Source organism: Festucalex cinctus, chromosome 15 (assembly GCF_051991245.1).
Source record: "Festucalex cinctus isolate MCC-2025b chromosome 15, RoL_Fcin_1.0, whole genome shotgun sequence".
NCBI lineage: Eukaryota > Metazoa > Chordata > Actinopteri > Syngnathiformes > Syngnathidae > Festucalex > Festucalex cinctus.
Window position 1 is genome coordinate 19,244,531 of NC_135425.1, and position 22,094 is coordinate 19,266,624.

General features: G+C 36.2%; 1 protein-coding gene across 6 annotated transcripts in view; it reads right to left on the reverse strand.

The window, feature by feature from the left end:
* astn2 (astrotactin 2) overlaps positions 1-22,094 on the reverse strand; it is a 295,092-nt gene that overhangs the window by 114,245 nt on the left and 158,753 nt on the right. For all 6 annotated transcript variants that reach the window (XM_077496750.1, XM_077496751.1, XM_077496748.1 and 3 more), the window contains 3 exons: positions 16,823-16,975; positions 5,677-5,784; positions 3,028-3,174 (listed from right to left, as the gene is read on the reverse strand). In XM_077496750.1, coding sequence (XP_077352876.1) covers positions 3,028-3,174; positions 5,677-5,784; positions 16,823-16,975 — 408 coding nt within the window. The remainder of the gene's footprint in view (positions 1-3,027; positions 3,175-5,676; positions 5,785-16,822; positions 16,976-22,094) is intronic.

The window sequence follows — 22,094 nt, forward strand, 5'->3', positions numbered from 1 at the left end:
TTTGGTAGCCGTGGAGCTGTGGTCTAACCCCCCCCCCCGCACACTCAGTCTGGATTTGTTGTGGTTGTTTGTTTTTTTGGGGGGGGTTTGCAAGCTTGTCTACCTGTCCATTCACTCGTCCGATGACATCTGTGAGCCTTTCAAACGGTTGCTGTGCTCGGCTTCAGCTGCATAATAAAATTTCGTGGTGAAAAAGCAACATTAAAAATGGCAAAATCGTGTTCAAAGCACCATCATGTGTTTTTTTTTAACGTTTTTATTTAGTTTTAATTACGGGTTAACTATGTAGCTAGGGCTGCTTGATTATGAAGAAAATATTAATCATAAATAATTTGGTAATAATTGAAATTACAATTAGGACGATCATTGATTTTTGGTACAAAACAAAAAAAAATGTTAAAATTTAAAAAATATTAAAACAAATAAATTTATTTGAAACACTAATTATGCAAGTTTCTTTTGGACCAAACAACATTTATTAAATTCAGTCATTTTAAAATAAAAACAAAGTTACACATATATACACATTTAATCAACTCAAAACTAATATTAATAATATTTTATTTTTGTTCACAATTATGCCAATTGTGGAGTGTAATAATTAAAATTGTAATTGAATTTCAACTAATTTTACAGCTATATGTAGCCATTTTAAAATCCAAAACCCCAAAAATGTCTCCATAATAATATATTCTATGCAGCCCCACTATTTCTAAACATGGCACAGTATCCTGATTAATATTGCGTTTGTGGAATATGAGCAAAAATCCATCTGTTTTTATCTGTCTCAGGGGGCGGCCATTTTGCCACTTGCTGTTGACTGAAAATGACATCAGTTTCAATTGATGATCTAATTGATGGTTTTATTCTGGGATGTGTTTTTTTCTCGTGCATTTAATTGTTGTCTGAAAGTCATCTCCAAGTACAGTTTTAAATTAAATGTATTTATTCATTTAATAATGTAATGATTTATTCAATAGTTTCATGACAATTAGTCATGACAATGTCCACTGCTACATTCATACTGTATTTTGGTGATTGTGGTTTTCTTAATATGTACTGCATACATATACGTAGAACTACACTATTAACATGATATGTGTTGTCAACTAAAAGCTATAACAGGAGTTTAATTAATGCCTTTATGCAGTGTATCAGAGAATAAGACAAGGAAAAAAACAAATTGGGTTGAAAATGTCACTGTGTTTCTCGTGGTAAAAATACATCCCATTTCCTTTGAGTCTGTTTTGTTAATATTTTTTTTCCCTTATTTTTGTGCCACTTCATTGCATGTCCCGTCTGTCTGCTGGCGATGACACTGAAAAGCTTTAGAACAAGTGACACTTGAAAGGACAGAGGCGAACGGCAACATCCTATTTTTAAACAGAAACCACGTGGTAGTTATGGTTTAATAGAAGGGAAAAGCTTCATAACAAACTCATTTTGCTACTTGAAGGACAGATGTGAAAGTTATTTGTAACAGCGGTATTTACACAAGTACAACACAACCTAGATTCAGAGTAGTGATTCCCAAACTTTTTGTGAGCCAAAGCATGTTATATTACACATTGGAGAAATTTTTACACCACATCAAAATGCAAAAATGTGAAAAAAAGTATATTGAAATAAAAATGTTATAATTAACACAGAATTGTGAGATCTGGTCATTTTTGGTTGAAGACAAACTTTTTATTTTGTTGAATGTTTGCCAGCAGATTAAGCTAAGGGTTGATTGTACCCTCTCTAAAAAAAAAAAAAAATTACTGTATTTAGACTCTAAGTTGCTCCATAGTGTAAATTGTAAGAGTAAATAATAATAATAATAATAATAATAATAATAATAATAATAATAATAATAATAATAATAATAATAATAATAATAATAATAATAATAATAAAAAGAATCATGAAGAAGAAGAAAAAAAAAACAACAATATATAAATTGCACTGGACTATAAGTCATATTCCTGGGTGAATTTTATTTTACTAAAACCAAGACCAAAAACAGTGAAGCTCAAATTGGTATTCAAAATCCCCCGTTTCCATTGACGGCAGGGAATGAGTTTTGGTTGGATTCAAAATTTCCACTTTGATTTACAGACAAGTTTTTCTTTCCAGTATAAAATGGCTCCCCTGAACTCATTCACTCATTCACATTTTCGCTGTTTTACTGGATTTTGACTGATTTTGCAAGGCCCATACCATATTGTGTCCTATTGCTATAAAAACATGGAACCTACCTAAAGAAAGATTAAAGTCTCTTCTTTCATCAGGAAAAAAAAAAGTGTATTTCTAACTGTTTCCATTTTGCATCAATTAGCATTAGAACATGGCTAAGTTTCATCATTATTCACAAATCTGTTTAAAATAGTGGGGAAAAGAGCTTTTTGATCTCTTATACTCTGCTGCCATCTGCTGGCCGTTTTTGTAATAACTACCATTGCTTCAAGCATTCTCTTCAGTTCAGAGGTTGCATCAAAGCCAAAACGTATAATTACATCTTTGGGAGCATGGTAATATTTAAAATAGAACGTATTTATATGTTTTTGGGAGTAAATGAGTTAAATATAATCCCGCGTCACATTGTGTCCAAAGAAAAAATTCTAGTCGGTGTTTGCACCTTTTGGTGCTGTAAAAATTAATTATTGTTGTGGTGGCTTTATTGTCCAAAAAATAAAAATAAAAAAAATAAAAAAAAAAATATATATATATATATATATATATATATATATATATATATATATATATATATATATATATATATATATATATATATATTACACCTGCCAATAAATGTTGGCAGCACAGAACAAGACACATTATTTGTAGTAAAAAAATAAAAAATAAAAAATAAAAAATAATTTTTTTTAAAAATGTTTAAGGGAAATTGGATCATTTGAGTAGCACAAATGATGATCTCTCAAAACACACGAATGTGGTTGGGAATCACTGCACAGTGTGCACCCGTTGGGCACACTTATCCACCATTTCCTTGTTCACCGAGTCTAATGAATGCGTCGTACTTACCATCTGCAACAAAGTGCTCAGGCACATGGAGCGTGACCTTGACAGTGAGTGGGCAGGAATCCTGCGTGGCGTAGACAATGGCGACGACACAGGTGCTGATGGTAATCAGCGTCAGGGTGACCTTGTTCAGAGGACTGTGTGGGTGGCCTGGGCGTAAACAAAGAGACACAAGGTTAAATAGTTTGCTGCTGCTCATTTTGCATTGATCCAAAGCTTCAACAGATGAGTGGAATCACGCCATGTCTCCATCCACAGTCACTGAAACACAAGTAAATATAAATACATGAAAATACAAACAGATGATGAAAGCTGACAGCAAGGGGAGGAACATCATTGGAGTAGACAAAAACTCAAATTAAACTGGCTTTGGACTCAACTGACTATTCCACTCGATTCAAAAAGTACACAGTAAATTCTGTAGAGTAAATTAGATTTTATTTGGAGTAAATTTGACTTTATTTATAGTGGGACCAAATATACTCAGTTTTAGAGTTTTTTTTTACACTTGGAAAGGAGTAAAATAAAGACTTGAAAAATAAGATAAAAGTCACTCAAGGGTTGAGGAACAAAACTCATGACCTTCAGCTTTGGAGGGTGCCACCTGAGCTAAGCCACTCCTACTGTATGTTTATATCCAAGAGACCAAAAATTATATTTTACAGTAGATTCCAGGTATCTGGTAAACAGTAGTTTTCATTTGCAGTACGTAATCCCGTGCATATTTGTGGCTTACTTTTCTATTTGCTGAAAAACTTACCTATTTGCAATTATTGATCACTTTTTGAAATGCCACAAGATCCTGCCAAAGTCCTAACTAGGAATTGGTGTCAAGGAAGTACATTCAAGTGACACTGACTAACTGAGATCCAAACTAAGTGCACTCCGATTGAAGATTGAAACCTGATGCCGATCAACATCCATTCTGTCTTCTGACATGCTAGGCCCAAAAAAGAAAACAAATGCAATTGGGTCACTTTGTTTTCCGATGTGATTTATGGTCTTATTTCCAATGACAACCTTCCAAATTGGTTATTTTAGTTGCCCTTTGGCTCTGTCACGGCTCCCATTTCCCAAAGTGGGTTTGCAGGGAATGGAATTACCCACCTAACCTCCAACTCATGGTGTTTGTCAGTGTGCATAATAAAAAAAAAAAGAGGCTTAATGGGATGTGAGGCTTTTAAGTTACACAAACACATCTATTCTATTTCGAAAGAATGGCAGAAGTTTGAAAACAGTGCAATACATCTGAAGGTCAAAACAAGGGAGCCAGAGTGAGGACAATGAATTACCCTTATTGAATCGCGTCTATCGCAGTCACAAGTCTGCGAAGGGGCAGAAAGTGTTCAGTCTGCAGGGAAAGTGCTGGGCCAGCTAATCCCTTTGGGGGTGTGGGTGGTGTCACCGGGCTCGCCAATGGGGTCTCTCAATTACTATAAAAGCCTACTGAGTAGACAAAAGCATGTGCACTCACGCTAGCAAACATTTGCTTTATGGCCGCAAACCCGACACACTTCAGTGTTTGCACACGGCCGCGGCGACAGCCGCGGATGTGTGCTCAGGCTTAAGGCAAGGCAAGGCAAGGCAAGTTTATTTGTATAGCACATTTCATACACAAGGCAACTCAATGTGCTTTACACAAGGAAAGACAACACATAAGCATCAAAAAACAGTAGTTAACATTCAGAGGGAAAAAAAACAAAAACAAAAAAAACAACAACACTTAATTAAAGCTGTTTAAAAGTCCCTAATCAAAGGTATAAGAAAAAAGCAAAGTTTTTAACCTGGATTTGAAAGCATTTACACTCGGGGCTGACTTCACTTCTGTTGGTAGCCTATTCCATCTGTGTGCAGCATAATAGCTAAATGCAGCTTCACCATGTTTGCTTCGAACTCTGGGTTCCACTAGTTGGCCCAAGTCTGTGGATCTCAGAGCCCTGCTGGGTTTGTACTCAAACAGCATTTCTTGGATATATTCAGGACCCAAACCATTTAGTGATTTATAGACGAGTAGCAGAACTTTAAAATCGATTCTACAGCTGACAGGGAGCCAGTGTAAATCCTTAAGTACTGGAGTAATATGTTCTGATCTTTTTGTTTTGGTCAGAACTCGAGCTGCAGCGTTCTGAATGAGCTGCAATTGTCTCATGTTCTTTTGAGAGAGTCCAGTCAGAAGACCGTTACAGTAATCTAGTCTGCTGGAGATAAAAGCATGGATAAGCTTCTCTTGGTCTGCTTGAAGCATGCAGTCCTTCAGTCTGGATATGTTTTTCAGCTGGTAAAAGGCTGTTTTAGTGATAAATTTAATATGATTACTGAAGGTCAGATCTGAGTCTATTAATACCCCAAGATTTCGAACTTTGTCTTTAGTTTCTAAAGACAGTGACTCAAGCTGTTTTTTAACAGCAATCCTCTTTTCTTTATTGAAGGAAATTTTGGTTCATCCAGTTGTTAACTTGCTCTAGAGAATGACACAATGCGTTAATAGAACTGCTGTCATTTGGGGACATAGATAAATACAGTTGTGTGTCATCTGCATAACTATGATAGTCAACATCGGTGTTAAGAGCTTGACGTGTGTTTATCTTTAAATTCCTTTCGCTTGCGCGTCTTTTCCTTTCTACGGCGACCGCGAGGCGTCTCGCTTCTCACCTTTGCTGCGTCGTCGTCCTCTGTGCTGCTCGGTGTAAAACTTCATCTGGTTGTCGTCCTCGGGCTCTGACCCCGATTCTCCTTGAGGGCCAAACATGCCAGCGGTTGCTTGAGAAGATAAGGTGGGGACGGGGTGAGGGTAGGTCGGAAGAAATGCAATGAGAATCAATCACTCGATGGCTAGTTAGGACAATGACGCTGTTTATTAATTTATATACACCCGGGGCAAGGTTTTATAGAGATTTATCAAAATAATGTATGTCTTACAGGCTTGATGAAGCAGCATATGGTTCATCCAATGCTATTCTTGTGCATAATGTTCAGAGTAACTTAACTTATTCGCTCCCAGCCATTTTCACAGAAGCAATCCCGTTCGTTCCCGGCTGTTTTACTGGATTTTGACAAATTTTGCAAGGCCCACAGATTATTGTGTGTCTATTGATATAAAAACACTCTTCTTTCATCAGGAAAAAATATATATTTCTGTTTCCTTTTTTCAGCAATTAGCATTAAAATATAGCTAAGTTTAATCAATTTTCACAAATATATTTAGAATTGTGAGTAATTGAGCTTTTTTTTTTTTTCCAACATGGCCCTGGTTGATCTCCTTTGCTCTGCTGCCACCTGCTGGACGTTTGTGTAATAACTACCATTTCTGCAACCATTCTTTGCAGTTGAGAGGCTGAATCAAAGCCTTCTGTATGCTCTAGCATAAAAAAAAACCCAAACAAACAAAAAAAACATATAAATACGTCTTTGGGACACTTAAAACAACATAAAAAACATATTTATAAGTTATTGGGAGAAAATTAGTTAAAAATCACATGCTGTGATCAAAATTATTATTGTTCATTCCAGTAATTTAGAAAGTATTGCTCCAACAAAAGAAAGCTTATTAAATGTTTGCTTGTCCTCACTGGTACACGAGCTATAACCACTCATCCACCATTCTGCCCCATGTGTAATATTAGTAATATAATTATAATTATGATGTTGCTATGTCTTGAAGCAATGGCAGCATCATGGATTCCATTACTAGAGGAGTCTGTAGCAATTTATTCAGTCCCATTTAGTTTGCAGTCTGAATGGATTTCCATCGGAATCAAAAACCAGGAAAGAAAAAAAAAAAGTCAATATCCAATAAACTGTTTAAAAGGGAATGGAGCGAGGTTCCTCAGGCAGTCAATGTAAGCCTGTCAACATTTTTCAATTGTCTTCAACGTTTGTACCTTCAGAGTGGCTGTTATTTAGCTGCTTGAACATATGACCATGATCACATTACTCAAAAAATGTAAGCTGGAATGAAGGTAGATAACTTTAGCTCTTAGCCTCTAAGTACAACGAAAAATTGTTAATCAAATCAGTGATCAAAAATCCTGAGTGCATGCGTTGCAATGTTAAATAGACTCCATGCCTTGTGAGTACACTCAATAAACGAAGCTCTCTCGGGTCACAAATAAAAGTAATGATGAAACTATACGTGGGAGAAAATAAAACCCCGAGAAAGAGCCATCGTGAATTAGCAAGGGGAAAGCAATTTCCCCAGTGCATTAGCAGCTCACTGAACATCAAAATCAATTTCAGGTTTATTAACAACACAGTCACAACTCCCTGTGCCGTTTCTATTTGTTATCATAAAATAGTCAAATATCACATTGCGTTTATTGCTCACCCTTTAGGTGTATAAGTGGTTTTCCAGAGTGCTCAATAGGATTCATTCCGCCAGCACTATTACCCATCAGGAAAAAGGACACTTTTTAAAATTAAACTATAAGCCTGGATGATGCATATATTATTTGCTGTTTTAAACATTATTGGTTTATGATATTTTAAGAGTAACACAGAAGAACAATTGCAGATGAAAAACTCTTGACTTTGGCCTTGTTTTATTTTAAGCAATTACATGCAACTGGACCTGGCCAGATTCGTAAAACTACATAATTATTAAAATAATTAATAGTAGTGTTTTTTATTTTTATTTTATTGTATTTATTTTTGTATCTATAATTATAGCTTTATATCTAGTAAATGTATTCCCTCACTAACCGTGTAGGCATCACCCACTTTTTTTTTTTTTTGAATGAAAGCTACTTTTTAGCTATTGATTAATTATTGATTATTAATTATTATTAAGTATTGATTAATGTGAAGGTCTAACAGTTTGAGACACACTTCTGAAACAATCACCTTTAATCATCATCGTCATCATATCTATTATTATTATTATTATTATTATTATTATTATCATCATTATCATCATCATTATTATCATCATCATTATTATTATCATTATTATTATTATTGTTATTATTATCATTATTATCATTATCGTCATCATTATTATTATTATTATTATTGTTATTATTATTACATTGGGCAAAATTGTCATTTGTTGGACTTAAAGTGTTTGCCATCCAAAACTCCTCTCTTGTTAATATTCATGTCATCTGATAAAGCCTTTTATTCTTACTATAATAGCCATAACCATTGACACTTCCTGGGTTGGAGAATAGCCCGACTTCTTCAAATACTCCCTTTCCATTAGAACAGATAATGACCATTTAAGCGAGTTGGGTTGATAATATCTGGAGGGTTTTGAGGGGGTGTGCGTGTGTGTGTGAGAGATCTACTGTAGATGACAGGCCAATTGTGCTTCGAGGCTACTGCAGCGGTTTGATAAATATAACACAGTACCAGTACACATTGGAGATCACACTGAACAAAAATTGTTTTGTACAGTATTTTCCCATCTTCCCTTTTAGCGGCGCTCTTACAGTTCATTTCCTTCAGTTTTTTTTTTTTTACATCCTTCTGGCTCCCCTCTGTGTTGATATTCTCAAAACAAGTCGACGTTTACGTCAATTGCATGGAGGTATTTCATATTTCTATATACAAACATTCATATTCGGCTCCAGGATACAATGGCCCTTGACCTTTGAGCACTATTGATATTCATAAAAGTAGAATTTCAATGTGAATTTTGTATGTTAAAAACAAACAAAAGCATTCTTCAAACACTAATATGGTGTTATTTATTAATGAGTATAAACACAAAACGCATCTTATAGTTTAACATTAGCTGTCACACAACATCAAGCAGAACAATGTAACTTACAAGCGACTCGCATTAGTCTCCATCTTTACTCAGTGTACCGTTTTTTCCAAACAGCACAAGCATTCATTCGTCCATCTTTTCAAGGTGGAGTTTTTCCCAGGTGACTCAGGAGGAGTTGAAAATTGACATACTGAGTTTTCAAAAAGAGCAAATAAGCTTTTATGAACTGTGAAAAGTTGATAAAACTTTGTTTTACTTAAAGGTTAGCTTACTCTCCATGATCCATAATTCATACTGTTGCATTTTTAATGTAAATCACAACATTTCGCTTATTAGAAGAGCTACATAATTGTCTTGCAGGCAAAGAAATGTCTTTTTCTCAGAGGCTGCATGATTATGGATCAATAAAATGTGTAAAGGCATGACAGCTGCAAGATAATACGAGTTAGTTTTTTCTTTTCTTTTTTTATTTACATAAGCTCAATAAGTCCAATTTCTATTTGCCTCGAAGGTTTTATAAATCGGTACACGCATATAACATCCACTATCCTCAGACTGGGCAGGTCAGAGTGCAATATTTCTATATTTCTGGAGGACAAATAAAGAAAGTAAAGATGAGGCGGAAATACTGTACAATATAGGAGAGACAAGCAAGGTTCTTTTTTTGCAACTACCAGCATCTACATTGCATTCAGATGCTCTTGTGTTCATAAATTCTGCATTAGCATGTGAGTCTCTCGCAAACAAGAGCGTTCAAAGTTCGCCGTGACCTCAGCGACGCTTTCAACTTTTTCATAAAACCACAGATGTTGGATTTAACAGAAAGAGCAAGTGTCAACTTGCATCTGTTTTCGGGCGCGTTAGTCACGCTGAGAGCAAGTGCGCACGTCTGGGGACAACGCGAGCGAGTAAATGAAGCCGACAGGCGCAGCGGTCCTCACATGGCTATAATCACATTAAGGCGACATCTCAGCCTCTCTGACACCAGCTAAATATGTCCCAGTCATAGTCAATGCGAGACCGCATGTACAATCACACAAAAGGGGGTGTATGCAGATCAGACACTTAGAATGCATAGCAAGGCATCTGAGAGGTTGCTAAAGCAAATCGGAGGCATGTAGTTTGTTGAGAAATACATTAAAAATGTGTCTTGGCAAAAATGAATGAGCACAGTTAAAGCCCCAGTGTATAGCATTAGAAGCACACAGGAGCACGCACGCTACAGTGGTTCAGAGTGACCATTACGCAAGCCTACCACCAATTGTTATTTTGTGTGAGCAAACGAGCATCCTGGCTAGCGACGGCGACTTGGCCGCCATTGTGAAGCCAGAGGGGCGACAGCGAAAGACCAAGCGAGCCAAAATTAGCTGGAGCGGCTAACAAGAGCGGCTAGCTGGAGTTAGTCGGAGCCATAGGTTGAGTGGCTAACAAGAGCGGCTAGCGGGAGGAGCTAGTAAAAAATAAATAAATGAATAAATAAAAAAACTAAAAGCTTATGAGAGCAAAGCAGCAAAGCAGACACTCGATGCAAGCACCACCCGGGCTAACTAACGTTCGCCAAGTCGTCCTTTAGGCATCCGTAGCAGGAAGATGGTGGCAAAACATGGCACTTCTAGTAAGGTGAGACGATCATGTAATATAATTAGTGATTACTAGACCTACAATTATATATATTAAAAAAAAAATACATTTAGGTGATACATTTTTTTTTACTATTGACTAGAGATGTAACGATATCGACAATATGGTGATATTGCGCTGTTAAAACAGCCACAATATATTGTTGTTGTCATGTCACGATATGAAAAGCAGCACATCTGTAAAAAAAAAAAAAAAAGTCAAGTTGATTTCCATTTGTGCAGTTCGGGCTAGTTTTATTTTTTTTAGTACAGTTTAATTTTCACAAGGCATGTTTTGCCCTTCTGTGTTTAAAATCTTGTTTAGGTTGTTTATATGCATTGCTGTAATGTTTTTTTTTTTTTTTTTTTTTACAATATTGTGACTTTATTTGTATCGCCAACCTCCCCACAATATCATGATAATTATTGTAATTGTGACATTCATATTGTGATAATATCATTACATCTCTACACTTGACATATACAGTCGTTTTTTTTTTTTTTAAATGAATGAATTATTCATTCACCACTAGATGGCGCTAGGGATCACTGAAGGTCCCTTTAAATTGCTGTTATAATTCGTGCTTCATTGAACCTTTAGACTGGCACTCGCACCCATTAGTTACTATTGAGTGATTGCCAGATTGCTTCCCTATGGATGTAAATCAGTCAAGTAGACTCGGATATTTGTATTTTTAGTTCATATAATTCAGTCCGTAACGAACGAACAATTGTTTCCTTCCTGTAATAAAAACAAAAGGCATTTAAAAAAAAAAAGGCTTCAACAGCCTTTGTGCAACTTGACTTGATCAGGTAGCATTTTATCATGTTTATTTCAAGTTTTGCAGCGTATGTGTGTCATTACTGATGTTGGGTAACGGTGCATATGTATAAATGAGCATATGGATATTTGAAGTACTCCCTCGGGTTAACTTATGTGTAAAGTTTGCTGGCTGTTACATCTGAAGAGGATCTGGTATCAAAACTAAACACATGCTGTTAGGGAGCATTCGAGGGGCTTCCGATCCACAAAAGGGGATTAAGAGCAGAAGCGGCGTTTACGTTCTGGTGCGTCTGTCCCAGGTGTTGAGCTGCTCCGCATATCTGTACGTATTTGATGCCCAAAGGTATGTCACAGTGGCCGCCCACTCGCAATCCTCCACTGCAGCGGCTTATTCAAAACAAACCGCTGTCAATTAGATATTTTCCACGCTGTTGGTAAAACCGAGTGATGCTGAACATTTGAGCAAACATCACTGATATATTTCATCATCCAGTTTTTAGAGTTCTTGCCTGTTATGTCAAAAGTTTGTTCTGTTGGCCACACTATATTGGATTTGCTCTCTATCTTTCGCTTCTCTTCAAACATAAAAATTAAGTTGATAGAAAAATAGAAAATCAGAGCTTATTTTCGAGGGGGTCCATACAATGCATAGAAAGACAGGAAAAAGGGTGTCACACATATGAAATAATACCTTCAAAATTCACATGCCAGAAAAACAAGAAGTCTATTAATAAAGTTGGAGTGCAACCATTTTTCTTCGTTTCATCTTTGGTGTCCTATCCTACTGTAGATGTCGTTGAACAAAGTATAAAGATGAGATATTTTTGGAATAGAGGTTAGTACTCACCAAAAAAAAACATTGTCTCATTTGCAGTATAGTTGTTCTCATTTATATAGTGTTTTTGTTTACAATACTTGTTGGTAGGTCGCTTGGGGAATGATTTCATTATTTATCGTCTAATACAGGGGTGTCCAAACTTTTTCATTTGAGGGCCACATCCAGAAAATCAGCAGGACGCAAGGGCCACATATGTTGTGACGAGAAATTGTGTTTAGTCATAAAAAGTGTACAAATAATTTATTTGTTCTTTTTCATATTTAGAAAAATGCTACAGTATATAAACCAATTTATTTGTAATACGACAGTAGGGTTATTATAGTTTTGGAATTTTTCATTTTACATTTTATTTTATTTAGAGTTTTTTTTTATTTAGTTAGTTTTAATTATTTTTCACGGAGGTTGTGTTAGTTTTTTATTAATTTTAGTTCTTTAATAAATGCTTAGTTTCAGTATTAGTTTTTTTTTTTATTTTTTAATGTGTATTACTCGTGCGCAACACCATGGGCGCGACATCATTATTCTGGTTTATATCAAAATAAATCTACTAAAAATCACATTTAAAATCATCACCAAAGGCTCATGCATTAAATTACCAAAGACTAAAACGAAGGATATTTCTGCTATAATTATAGTTCTATTTTAGTTAGTTTTGTAAACATAAAATGTAGTTTCAGTTAGTTTTATTTTTTAAAAAGCATCTTCGTTTTTGTTTTATTTCATGAACGAAATTGTTTTTTGAATTTTATTTTTTCGTTAGTTTTCGTTAACTAAAATAACGTTTAATGGCACCTGTGTTTTTCGACACCCTCCCTTCTTACTTTGACCATCTCCAAACATTTTTGTTTTTATTTTATTTGAACCGAGTCAAATGCCGTTTTTAGTATATGTCGCGGGCCACAAAAAATGGACGGCGGGCCGCAAATGGCCCCCGGGCCGTAGTTTGGACACGCCTGGTCTAATGTGATCAATGTGGATTCAGGTGATAACCGCATTGCGCCACTTTACAATGACAAAAAGCCTAATTATTTTTTATTTTTTTATTCAGTTTTCATTCAGCGCAAAAGCCATGTTTCAATACTCTATGCTTCCCCCCCTGTCTGCACTTAAGTATTGTGGATGGAAGTGCACAGCAGGCAAACAACAATGGAACATCTGTTATGACTCATCCAATCCAAACATTTTCTACTGCCTGAGCTCACAGACGAGCAGAAGTTCATCCCATCAGACATTCGGCAGGTGTCCGAGTACACCTGGACTGTCAATCACTCGCATGTCATACTGCATGTAGACAAACAACCATTAACAGTCACAAAAACACATTTTCTTGAACCGCATGAAGTAATCAGATACATTCAAAAGGATCCAAAATCCCTCGTAAACCCGTTCGTATAAATTGTGTCATTGTCTTCACAGTTCAGTTTACCATTGGAGGTTTCGACATTAATGGCAGAAAGACTTTACTCGAATTTCCGAGAGCCTTTTTACTCGGTTTCTTTTCACTCCAAAAAGTGCATCTTCAGATTATGGACTAAAGACTTTCATCACAAAAACAAACCTGCTAAAACAGGATGTTCTGATGATGCAAGGACAAAAAATAAATAAATAAATAAATAAATAAATAAATAAATAAACAAAGAAATAAATTTATAAATATATGTGCACGGCACACGCCCTATTGAATGAAGGATCCATTTTTATTTCTCATTGCAGAAAATTGCGATTTCATTTATGTGCGCGTGTGCGTGCAAATACGTGTAAATTTATACTCATTAATTCACCTAAAACCTAATAAAAATCCCATTACCCTTCACCTTAACCAGATACTTCAGAGTCTCGCCAGAGTCGTGAGGTTCAAACGGTCAGGAGACCAGAGAAAAGGTCAGAAAAGAAAAAAAGAAAAGAAAGATAAATCAAAGTAAAATCCAGCACCAACCAAACAGTTCCTGCCTTCCACATGGTTACAAAATCAAAGTCTTACGCCAACCCCAGAAGCCTCTAAATTCCAACAAATTAAAGAGATCTCAAGAGACCAGAGGAAAAACTAAAGAGAGGAAGGAGGGAAGGATCGATGAGGCAGAGCGAGATCCACAGAAACCAGTACATCCAGTCCATCAAAGTGAAATCCAGCACCAACCAAACACCTCCTGTAAAATTAAAAAAAAAAAAATCCTGAAAATTGCGATTTCAAATAGCTACTGCCACGTGTGGCCAACAAATGAAACTACACACTCATATTTTGCACTTCTATGAGCACAACTTGATTACTGAAGACTCAGCACAGAGGCTGGAATCGTCATAACAAATTAGTTGTGTTTGCAGAGGTATGAAAAGTTGTATACGATTATCCTTTGAGAAACTGTGTAGGTCTACAATATATTTGACGTGAGAAAATTCATTGTCGTGGCTTGCTGTAGCGACAATAGGTTATTGTCACAAAGGAAAATAAGGGCACAGAATGGAATATCTTTTCTTCCTTCCTTTACTGCTAAATGTCGCCACCCACTTCACTTTCACACAGGATAAGCAGATGGATGGTCTTGGGCTGTATTCAAAGTTTACATGTAGCAAAAGTTGGTTGACTCCATCCAACACAAATGTGAAGTTATGAATCAATATCCGTTATCGATGTTATCGATTCCTTGCTGTGCGTGCGGACTTATCCCAAAAGTGATATGAATACTGACCACTAGGGATGTCACGATAAGGGCAATATTGTGATATTGTGATATTAAAACCAGCCACAATATTGTCGTCGTCCTGTTCACAATATTTAAAAGGAACACATTTGTTAAAAAAAAGTCAGGTTGATTTCCATTTGTTCAGTTTAACACTCTCTAGTGGCTATTTTATTAGTGCAATTTAATTTTTATTAGGGATGTTTTGGCCTTCGATGTTCAAAATGTATGCTAATTGTCAGATGAAGGGCAACCTAATTTGCTTGTGAAGCGATCAATGTGTGCTTGCATTAGCAAGTACGTGCCTCAATATTGTTATTAGAGATTGTAGGTGTTTTATATGCATTGCTGTTATTTACAAAAGCACAATATCGCCAACGCCCCCACAATATCATGAGAATTATCGTATCGTGACCTTCATATCGTGATAATATCGTTACATCCCTACTGACCAACCACTATGTTGTTTTTGGGTTTAGGAGTCTCCGTAAAAGATGATACAACAAGAAAGCGGTGTAACACATGCTGACAAAGGACTGTGAATTTGTCATCTCAAAGCAAATTCCAAATCAGAGTTTTAATGACACCAGAGGAAGGGCAGGCTAACACCTGCAGAGCTACGCTGAGCAGACAAAACAGTTCCCTGAGTTTTCCAGCTGAGCAACTGTTGAGACATGCTGTCCTCCTAATGCATACATTACACCTGCTTACCTAGGTCCTTTGCTATAAATGAAGAATTCTACTGTAGTGCACTTTCAGCTTATAAAATTCCCCCGTTGCTACTCGGAAGTACAGCGACAGAAATTAGCGGCTCGTTCTGCAGACAGCCATTGGTCCAAATGAAGGCCATTAGTGACACAATGGCAGTTTATTGTGTCATTCTGCTTACTGACCCAGCCTACCTCCCCCACACATCAAATGCTTGCAGTGCCACCAGTTCCTCCACCCACTCAAATGCCGAGGACGCCAAGCTTTTCTCCTGCACGGGTTGCCCCATTATTTGCTTTGTCCCTGTTCCCAATGGCATGTCTTAGAAATGTACTGTGGTGCACAAAAACAGCCGTATGAACACATTTTTATTTTAAATTTAAGTCATTTATGAAAAAAATTGGTTAGTTAAACAGTTCCCATATTAAATCAAATAAATGCAATGCATTTTTTTTTTTTTTTTTTACTACATACTTCTTACTACATTGGAACACTAACATTCATTTGCCGATGATATTTAAAAAAAATATATATATATTTATGTATTTCGTTCATTATTAGGTGAGCAAGAGTATTGAGACAGATTGACTAAAACTGGCTAAAGAGACTAAAACAATATTTAGTTGTGCATCATGTGACCGATTTTTTTTTTAGTCTCCAGTAGAGCTGTCAAAATTAATCGATTAATCGACAAGTAATCGAATATCAAATTATTCGACAACTATTTTAATAATCAAGTAAACGTTTGGAGCCATTTTTAAAGTTTAAAATGGTGCAAATCCTCAGATATTGGTAAATGTCTTATTTTGGTTAAATAATCAGTCTTTTTTTTTCATGAAGGACGACAGAAATCAGTGAATAATTACTGGTGATATGCTAAAATCAGTTTTTACTTTGACTGAACTGGTAAAATAGTACACATCAATATATTTTATTATTATTATTTTTTAATCACTATACAAATACAGAGTGTGAAATCACCACCAATCACTGGTTAATAAACAGTAATCAAGTAAAAAATGCTTTTGTAAAATTAAAATGAATCAAATTATTTGATTATTGAATTGAATAATCAAGAGATTCATTGTTTCTAAAGCTATTCGATAGTGACAGCAGACATAAAAACTACTGAGCATTTAATTAAGCATGCACTAAATTAAAAAACAAAGCAAAACATTTCATGTCCAATTGAATGAATTGTAATCAATTCACTTTAGATATTTTGGGGAAACTCAATTTGTATCCACATTGTGCATGTCCCAAAATATATTAAAAAAAAACGTGTATCAACAATTAAGAAGTAAAAAATGATCCATTTTGTCTTTATCAAAGCTGAAGTCTTCTGGGGTCCCCCACAGGGGAGGTATGCTTCACATGTTTAACACATTTTTACATCTATTACAGCCTTCCTGAATTAAAAAAAACAAAAAAAAAAACAGACCAGTGGATATCTCCATGTCCTACCTCTGTTGTGGCTGGGGACCCGCCGGCGGCTGGTAGACGAGCTGTGGATGACGTGCTGGTAGCGAGAAATGTCTGGCGGGGTTTTGGGAACGCGGAAGCTGTCCTGGAAGCGCTGCATCAAATCTTCCACGGCCTCTCTGTTCGGGTCAACGGCTGCCGCAGAGGATGACAAGAGTGAAAACGTCAGATGCATCATAACACTTACCAGTGGAAATATGATTTCAAGAAAAAGTGTGGGAATACTCCTAAAGTCAATTCTGGGGCATGCTGAAAATAACTCGTTTTAGGACACATTTGGAATGAAAGCGTGATATGCATCACGTGCCAATAGCCTGCCCCATTTTAATTTTTTTTTTTTCGAGCTTTCAAAGGATTCTATCAATTCAATATTGCCTCATCTCTCTACAGGGATTCTGCCAACGCTTTCTCTTGTGGCTCAGTTTCAGTCATTCTGATTGATGACTCCAGAACACCTCGCTTTGGGCAAAGTGACTGTATAGTCGGGAGGGAGAAAAAGCAGCTCTGCTCACTTTCCTTTAAACTAGAAAAGATAAAAAGGGAGGGTATAAAAGTCAACCGCCATACCGCAATGATCTTACAAAGAATAATGGTGAGACCTTTGTGGCGTTTGACATCCAAAGAAGGCCGCGAATGCTGACGACACTGCACTTCGTGTGGTTGTTCTTTTACGTAAGCTTTTCGTAATCTGACGACACGAGAAGGATTACTAAGACACAATAAACTATCAAACGGTCCCTCTAATAGAGGTGTAAAATATCCAATTAAAACAAATAATTGCCACTATTGAATAAAAACATACTACTAAAGTATGAAAAAAAAAAAAAAAAAAGTACTACCTCCGTTCAAGCTGAGCCCATTTGAACTCAGTTGCTACCCAAAACAGCAGCTGCGTGTTATAAAGGGGCTTCCTGCTCAGAACTAAACGCTATGTATTTGGCATTTAAGTTGAGCAAAAGTAGCTTTTTGCACAGGCTATGTGGCATTTTAGTTATGCAAAAGATATGAGTAGCTTTTTTGCACGAGCTATGTAAAATTTATGTTAAAACTGATTCAAAATCAGCGTAAGTTATTGTCTGAGCATTTTGCACAATATTTATTTTTTTAATAAATCAAACCTTGTTTATTTATTTTATTTTTTTTACCTTTTGATTAAAATCAATTAAAATCGTAATCGTCCAGAATGACAGAAAAAATAAAGAAATTGGGATTTTATTTTTTGACCATATCGCCCATGCCGAGTGAGTACGGAATCCGATACCAGGTATCGGGCCAATACCTAGTCTTATTTCAAGGTTTTGGTACCCACAATGGCAACCAATATGATCAGGAGACAGAAGAAAAAATTATCATTAGTTTCATGCAATTTTAAGGCAAAATGCTATTTTGTGATATTTAGATTTTTCTTTAATATTATCATCTAAATTTTTAAAATTGTATTGATTTATTTTTATTTTATTTCTGGAGAAAATTTTACATAGCAGCACTAGTGGTATCAGTACTTGGTATCGTATAGTATTGGTCACTACTCAAGAGTCGCATACTCACAATGGTATCGATCTAAAAAAAAAAAATATCGGCGACGAAATTAGCACTGGAGTCCAAGCCCTCATGTATATTATTAACACGATGGTTTCAATTCTGTTTTAAAATTGTTTCTCTCAGTGCTTGAAGACCGATATATAGTACTTCTGTTTCGTCCTGGTTGAACTGCAAGACATTTTTGCCAATCCATGACAGTGGTTGTGTACTGCATTAGTTGCCCAATTTATCAGCTCATCCACGATTGGAAAAAGGGCGGGCACCTGACGCCTGCGCTCTCTCAAGCAGTCTAGCCCGCTGATGATGCCGGCCATTTGCAGCACACCTGTTCATTATATCCAGCATGGTCCATCAATCTGTTTGGCAAGAGCTGAGATGCCAGTGTGGCACTGCACCATTTTGCAAGGGGGAAAAAAAAAGTATACATTCTATACCTCCATATGCGCATTAAAAAAGGCCAACAATCATAGTGACAAACCTCCTCTTCAGTCTAATTTACAGCGTGTGCCGGGTGTTTTACATCTGTACGTTCAAAACAACACCACTCATCAACTCTTTGCCAACCCCCCTCGGATATGATCAACATTTTTTTGATCTGTACATCTGACAAAAAGATCTCTCCGGGTGTGCTGCTGCTGCAATCTGCATGACAATCAAGCATTCGACTAAATACAAAAAGGCAAAGGAAAGAGGGAGGTAAAGAGGGTAAAATGTCCCACTGTGACACTGTTACATATAATTGCGGGTTCCAATTTAAACCAATGCCACGTTGGGGGTCTGGGGGGGGCTTGATGCAGAGAGATTTATTTATTTATTTATTTTTTAGCTACAGTATACTAGAATTCAATGTAATTGCACATCCATTGCAGTAGGTGGCAGTGGCACTCATTGCCAGAGTGAACAATGAGTGTATGCTCTTCTGCAGAGGTGTACTTTTGAACAATTTTATAGACTTCGGACTTTGACATACTAAATGTACTCTATTGATATGCATATGTACAGTATCACATTTCCATTAACTCATTTGCTCCCATTAACGTGTAAATACGTTTTTTTTTTATGTTTTAAGTGCCCCAAAGACATATTTATAAGTTTTTGTTTTGTTTTGTTTTTTTATGCTAGAGCATACAGAAGGCTTTGATGCAGCCTCTCAACTGCAAAGAACGGTTGCAGAAATGGTAGTTATTACACAAACGGCCAGCAGGTGGCAGCAGAGCAAAGTAGATCAACCAGGGCCATCTAGAAAAAAAGCTCAATTACTTAGAATTTTAAATAGATTTGTGAAAACTGATGAAACTTAGCTTTCTTCTAATGCTAATTGCTGCAAAACGGAAACAGATAGAAACATACTTTTTTTTTTCCTGATGAAAGAAGAGACTTTAATCTTTCTTTTGATAGGTTCCATGCTTTTATAGCAATAGAACACAATATTATGTGGGCCTTGCAAAATCAGTCACAATTCAGTAAAACAGCCGGGAGCGAACGGGATTGCTTCTGTGAAAATGGCTGGGAGTGAATGAGTTAAGCAGAACAGACCCGCCCTCAAAATGCCAAAGGTCAAACAATGTGACTTCAAAATATTCTCCAAAAGTCGAACAAGAACCCCATAGAGAACGTAAAGTTAGTAGGAATTGCTTTTCTGTAGAAAAGTAACTAAAATGGAATTCAGTATGCACATTGAACAAATATGATGTTTTGCACTTGACAATTAGTCAAGTCAAGTCAAGTTTATTTATATAGCCCTTAATCACACATGTCTACAGTTGACAAATAGTAACGACATCCCCTGATCAAACTACAAAAGGGCAAGGAAAAACTAAAAAAAAAAAAAAAAAAAAAGCAATTACAGTATCACTTGACATTAAACCAAGTTAAAATTGAAACCATTACCTGGTGAGTACATTTTATGATGGTGGCGTTCAAGCCCGAGCTCAGATGATTTGTACTTATCAGTTCTTGAGTGAAAATCAATCTGAAATGTGGGGGGAAAAAAATAAATAAATTGAAGCGCTCATAATGCGGATCCACTGAAACATCGATTGCTACTTGACAACCCATCCTCATGTGTTGAACGCATTATTCATGTTCGTTGCATCAGACAAACCGCGTGTTGGTATTACATCAACACCAATTCGGTATTGGTTCGAACCGTAAAACTTGCAGCTAAACCCCCCAAAAGATGCATCTGAAAGCCTAGCATGAATTTCAACTTCCCCTGTGTTATGTGCCGCTATTTATGTTTAAAGCAAAAGTGTGTCTTTCTCCATTCACTCTGTGGGGAGTCGTGTTTCTTTCCCTTAATGGGAAAGAAAGAACACAAAAAAACCCTGAAAATGTTTCAGACTGATTTTTGTATGTTGTAGGAGAGCAGCTTTGATGGCTTGGCAGCGACTAGCTTTGTTTTTTTCTCCCCTCCTGGCGATGTTGTAAACTGAAGTGCGGGTGTACGGGTATCTGGGTTACAAGCAAGGGTTAGCCACGTGGCACAGAGGAGCACTTCCAAACACACGACACGGGAACTTTTGCCTGTATTTTCTGGTCCAAATATAAGAAGACCCTAGACCAGGGATTTCCACTCATCAAAGCACCTTAGACCCAATGAGCCCATCGATGCCAAGAGAATATCTCTCTCAAGACATCCATCATTATTACTTAGTGTATGTGAAGACTGTGTTGAAACCCATGTTGCACTTTGTGAAAGCTCCTGACCGTCTTAAAAAAAATAAATAAATAAAAAAGTCAGGCTGCTAAGCAATCCGAAGGCTCCTGGTTTCTAATGGAAGCAGGCTAAATGAAGGGCACTGCATTTGGCAGCTTGTCTACAGCGAAACATAGAAGCCTTTTGATGCAATCCATTACTCACTGCATTTATTCCATAACATCTCAAGTTAGCTCGTCCCTTATGTTCTGTGTATAATTTACTTTCTCTTGTAAAGATCTGTAAATAGGTTTGCCAACAATGTGCCTTGTTTGGTTCATGTTCACACTAAATTATAAGATAAACAGATCGTCAGGGCCATTTGTAGATAAGATAAAATGTGTAGTTTAATTTTAATAGAATAATTATTCATTCTCATTTGAAATATTAATGAGTTTGATTAAAATTAATTATGCTGTAGATAATCAACCAATTGCATAATACAAATGTTGAAGCTATATATCAAACGATTATTTTTACTTTTTATTTTAATACATTAAATCAATCAAATCATTTGTTCAGATAAAAGATAAAATAATTTTAAAATAATACAAGCATTTTAATTGACCAATTAAATTACCCAAAATCTAATCTATTTTATTTTATTTTTTTTGGGTGGGTGGGGGGGGGGGGGGGGGGGGGGGGGGGGGGGGGGCGGGGGGCAAATTAACTAATACAACAAATCAGTAAAAAAAAAATGCTATATGCTTGGAACCACCCCTGCATGTGCAAGTGATACACGAATAAAGCAACCAGGACATACAAAAAAATATATATATTAAAAACTGCCATTTTCTGAACAATCTTGCATGTTTAGGTGCCTAGCAAATATTACTCCATGGTTTATCCAAATTAGGCAGGAAGATCAGGTTTGAATATTCTCTAACCTCTATTTTTTACAATTCATGAAAAATAGAATCACCTCCAAAAAATAGCTGTACTAAACAATATAATATATTATATACACAGGGGTGTTTTATTGACAGGGTATTATGGTATTATTTTATACAGAAC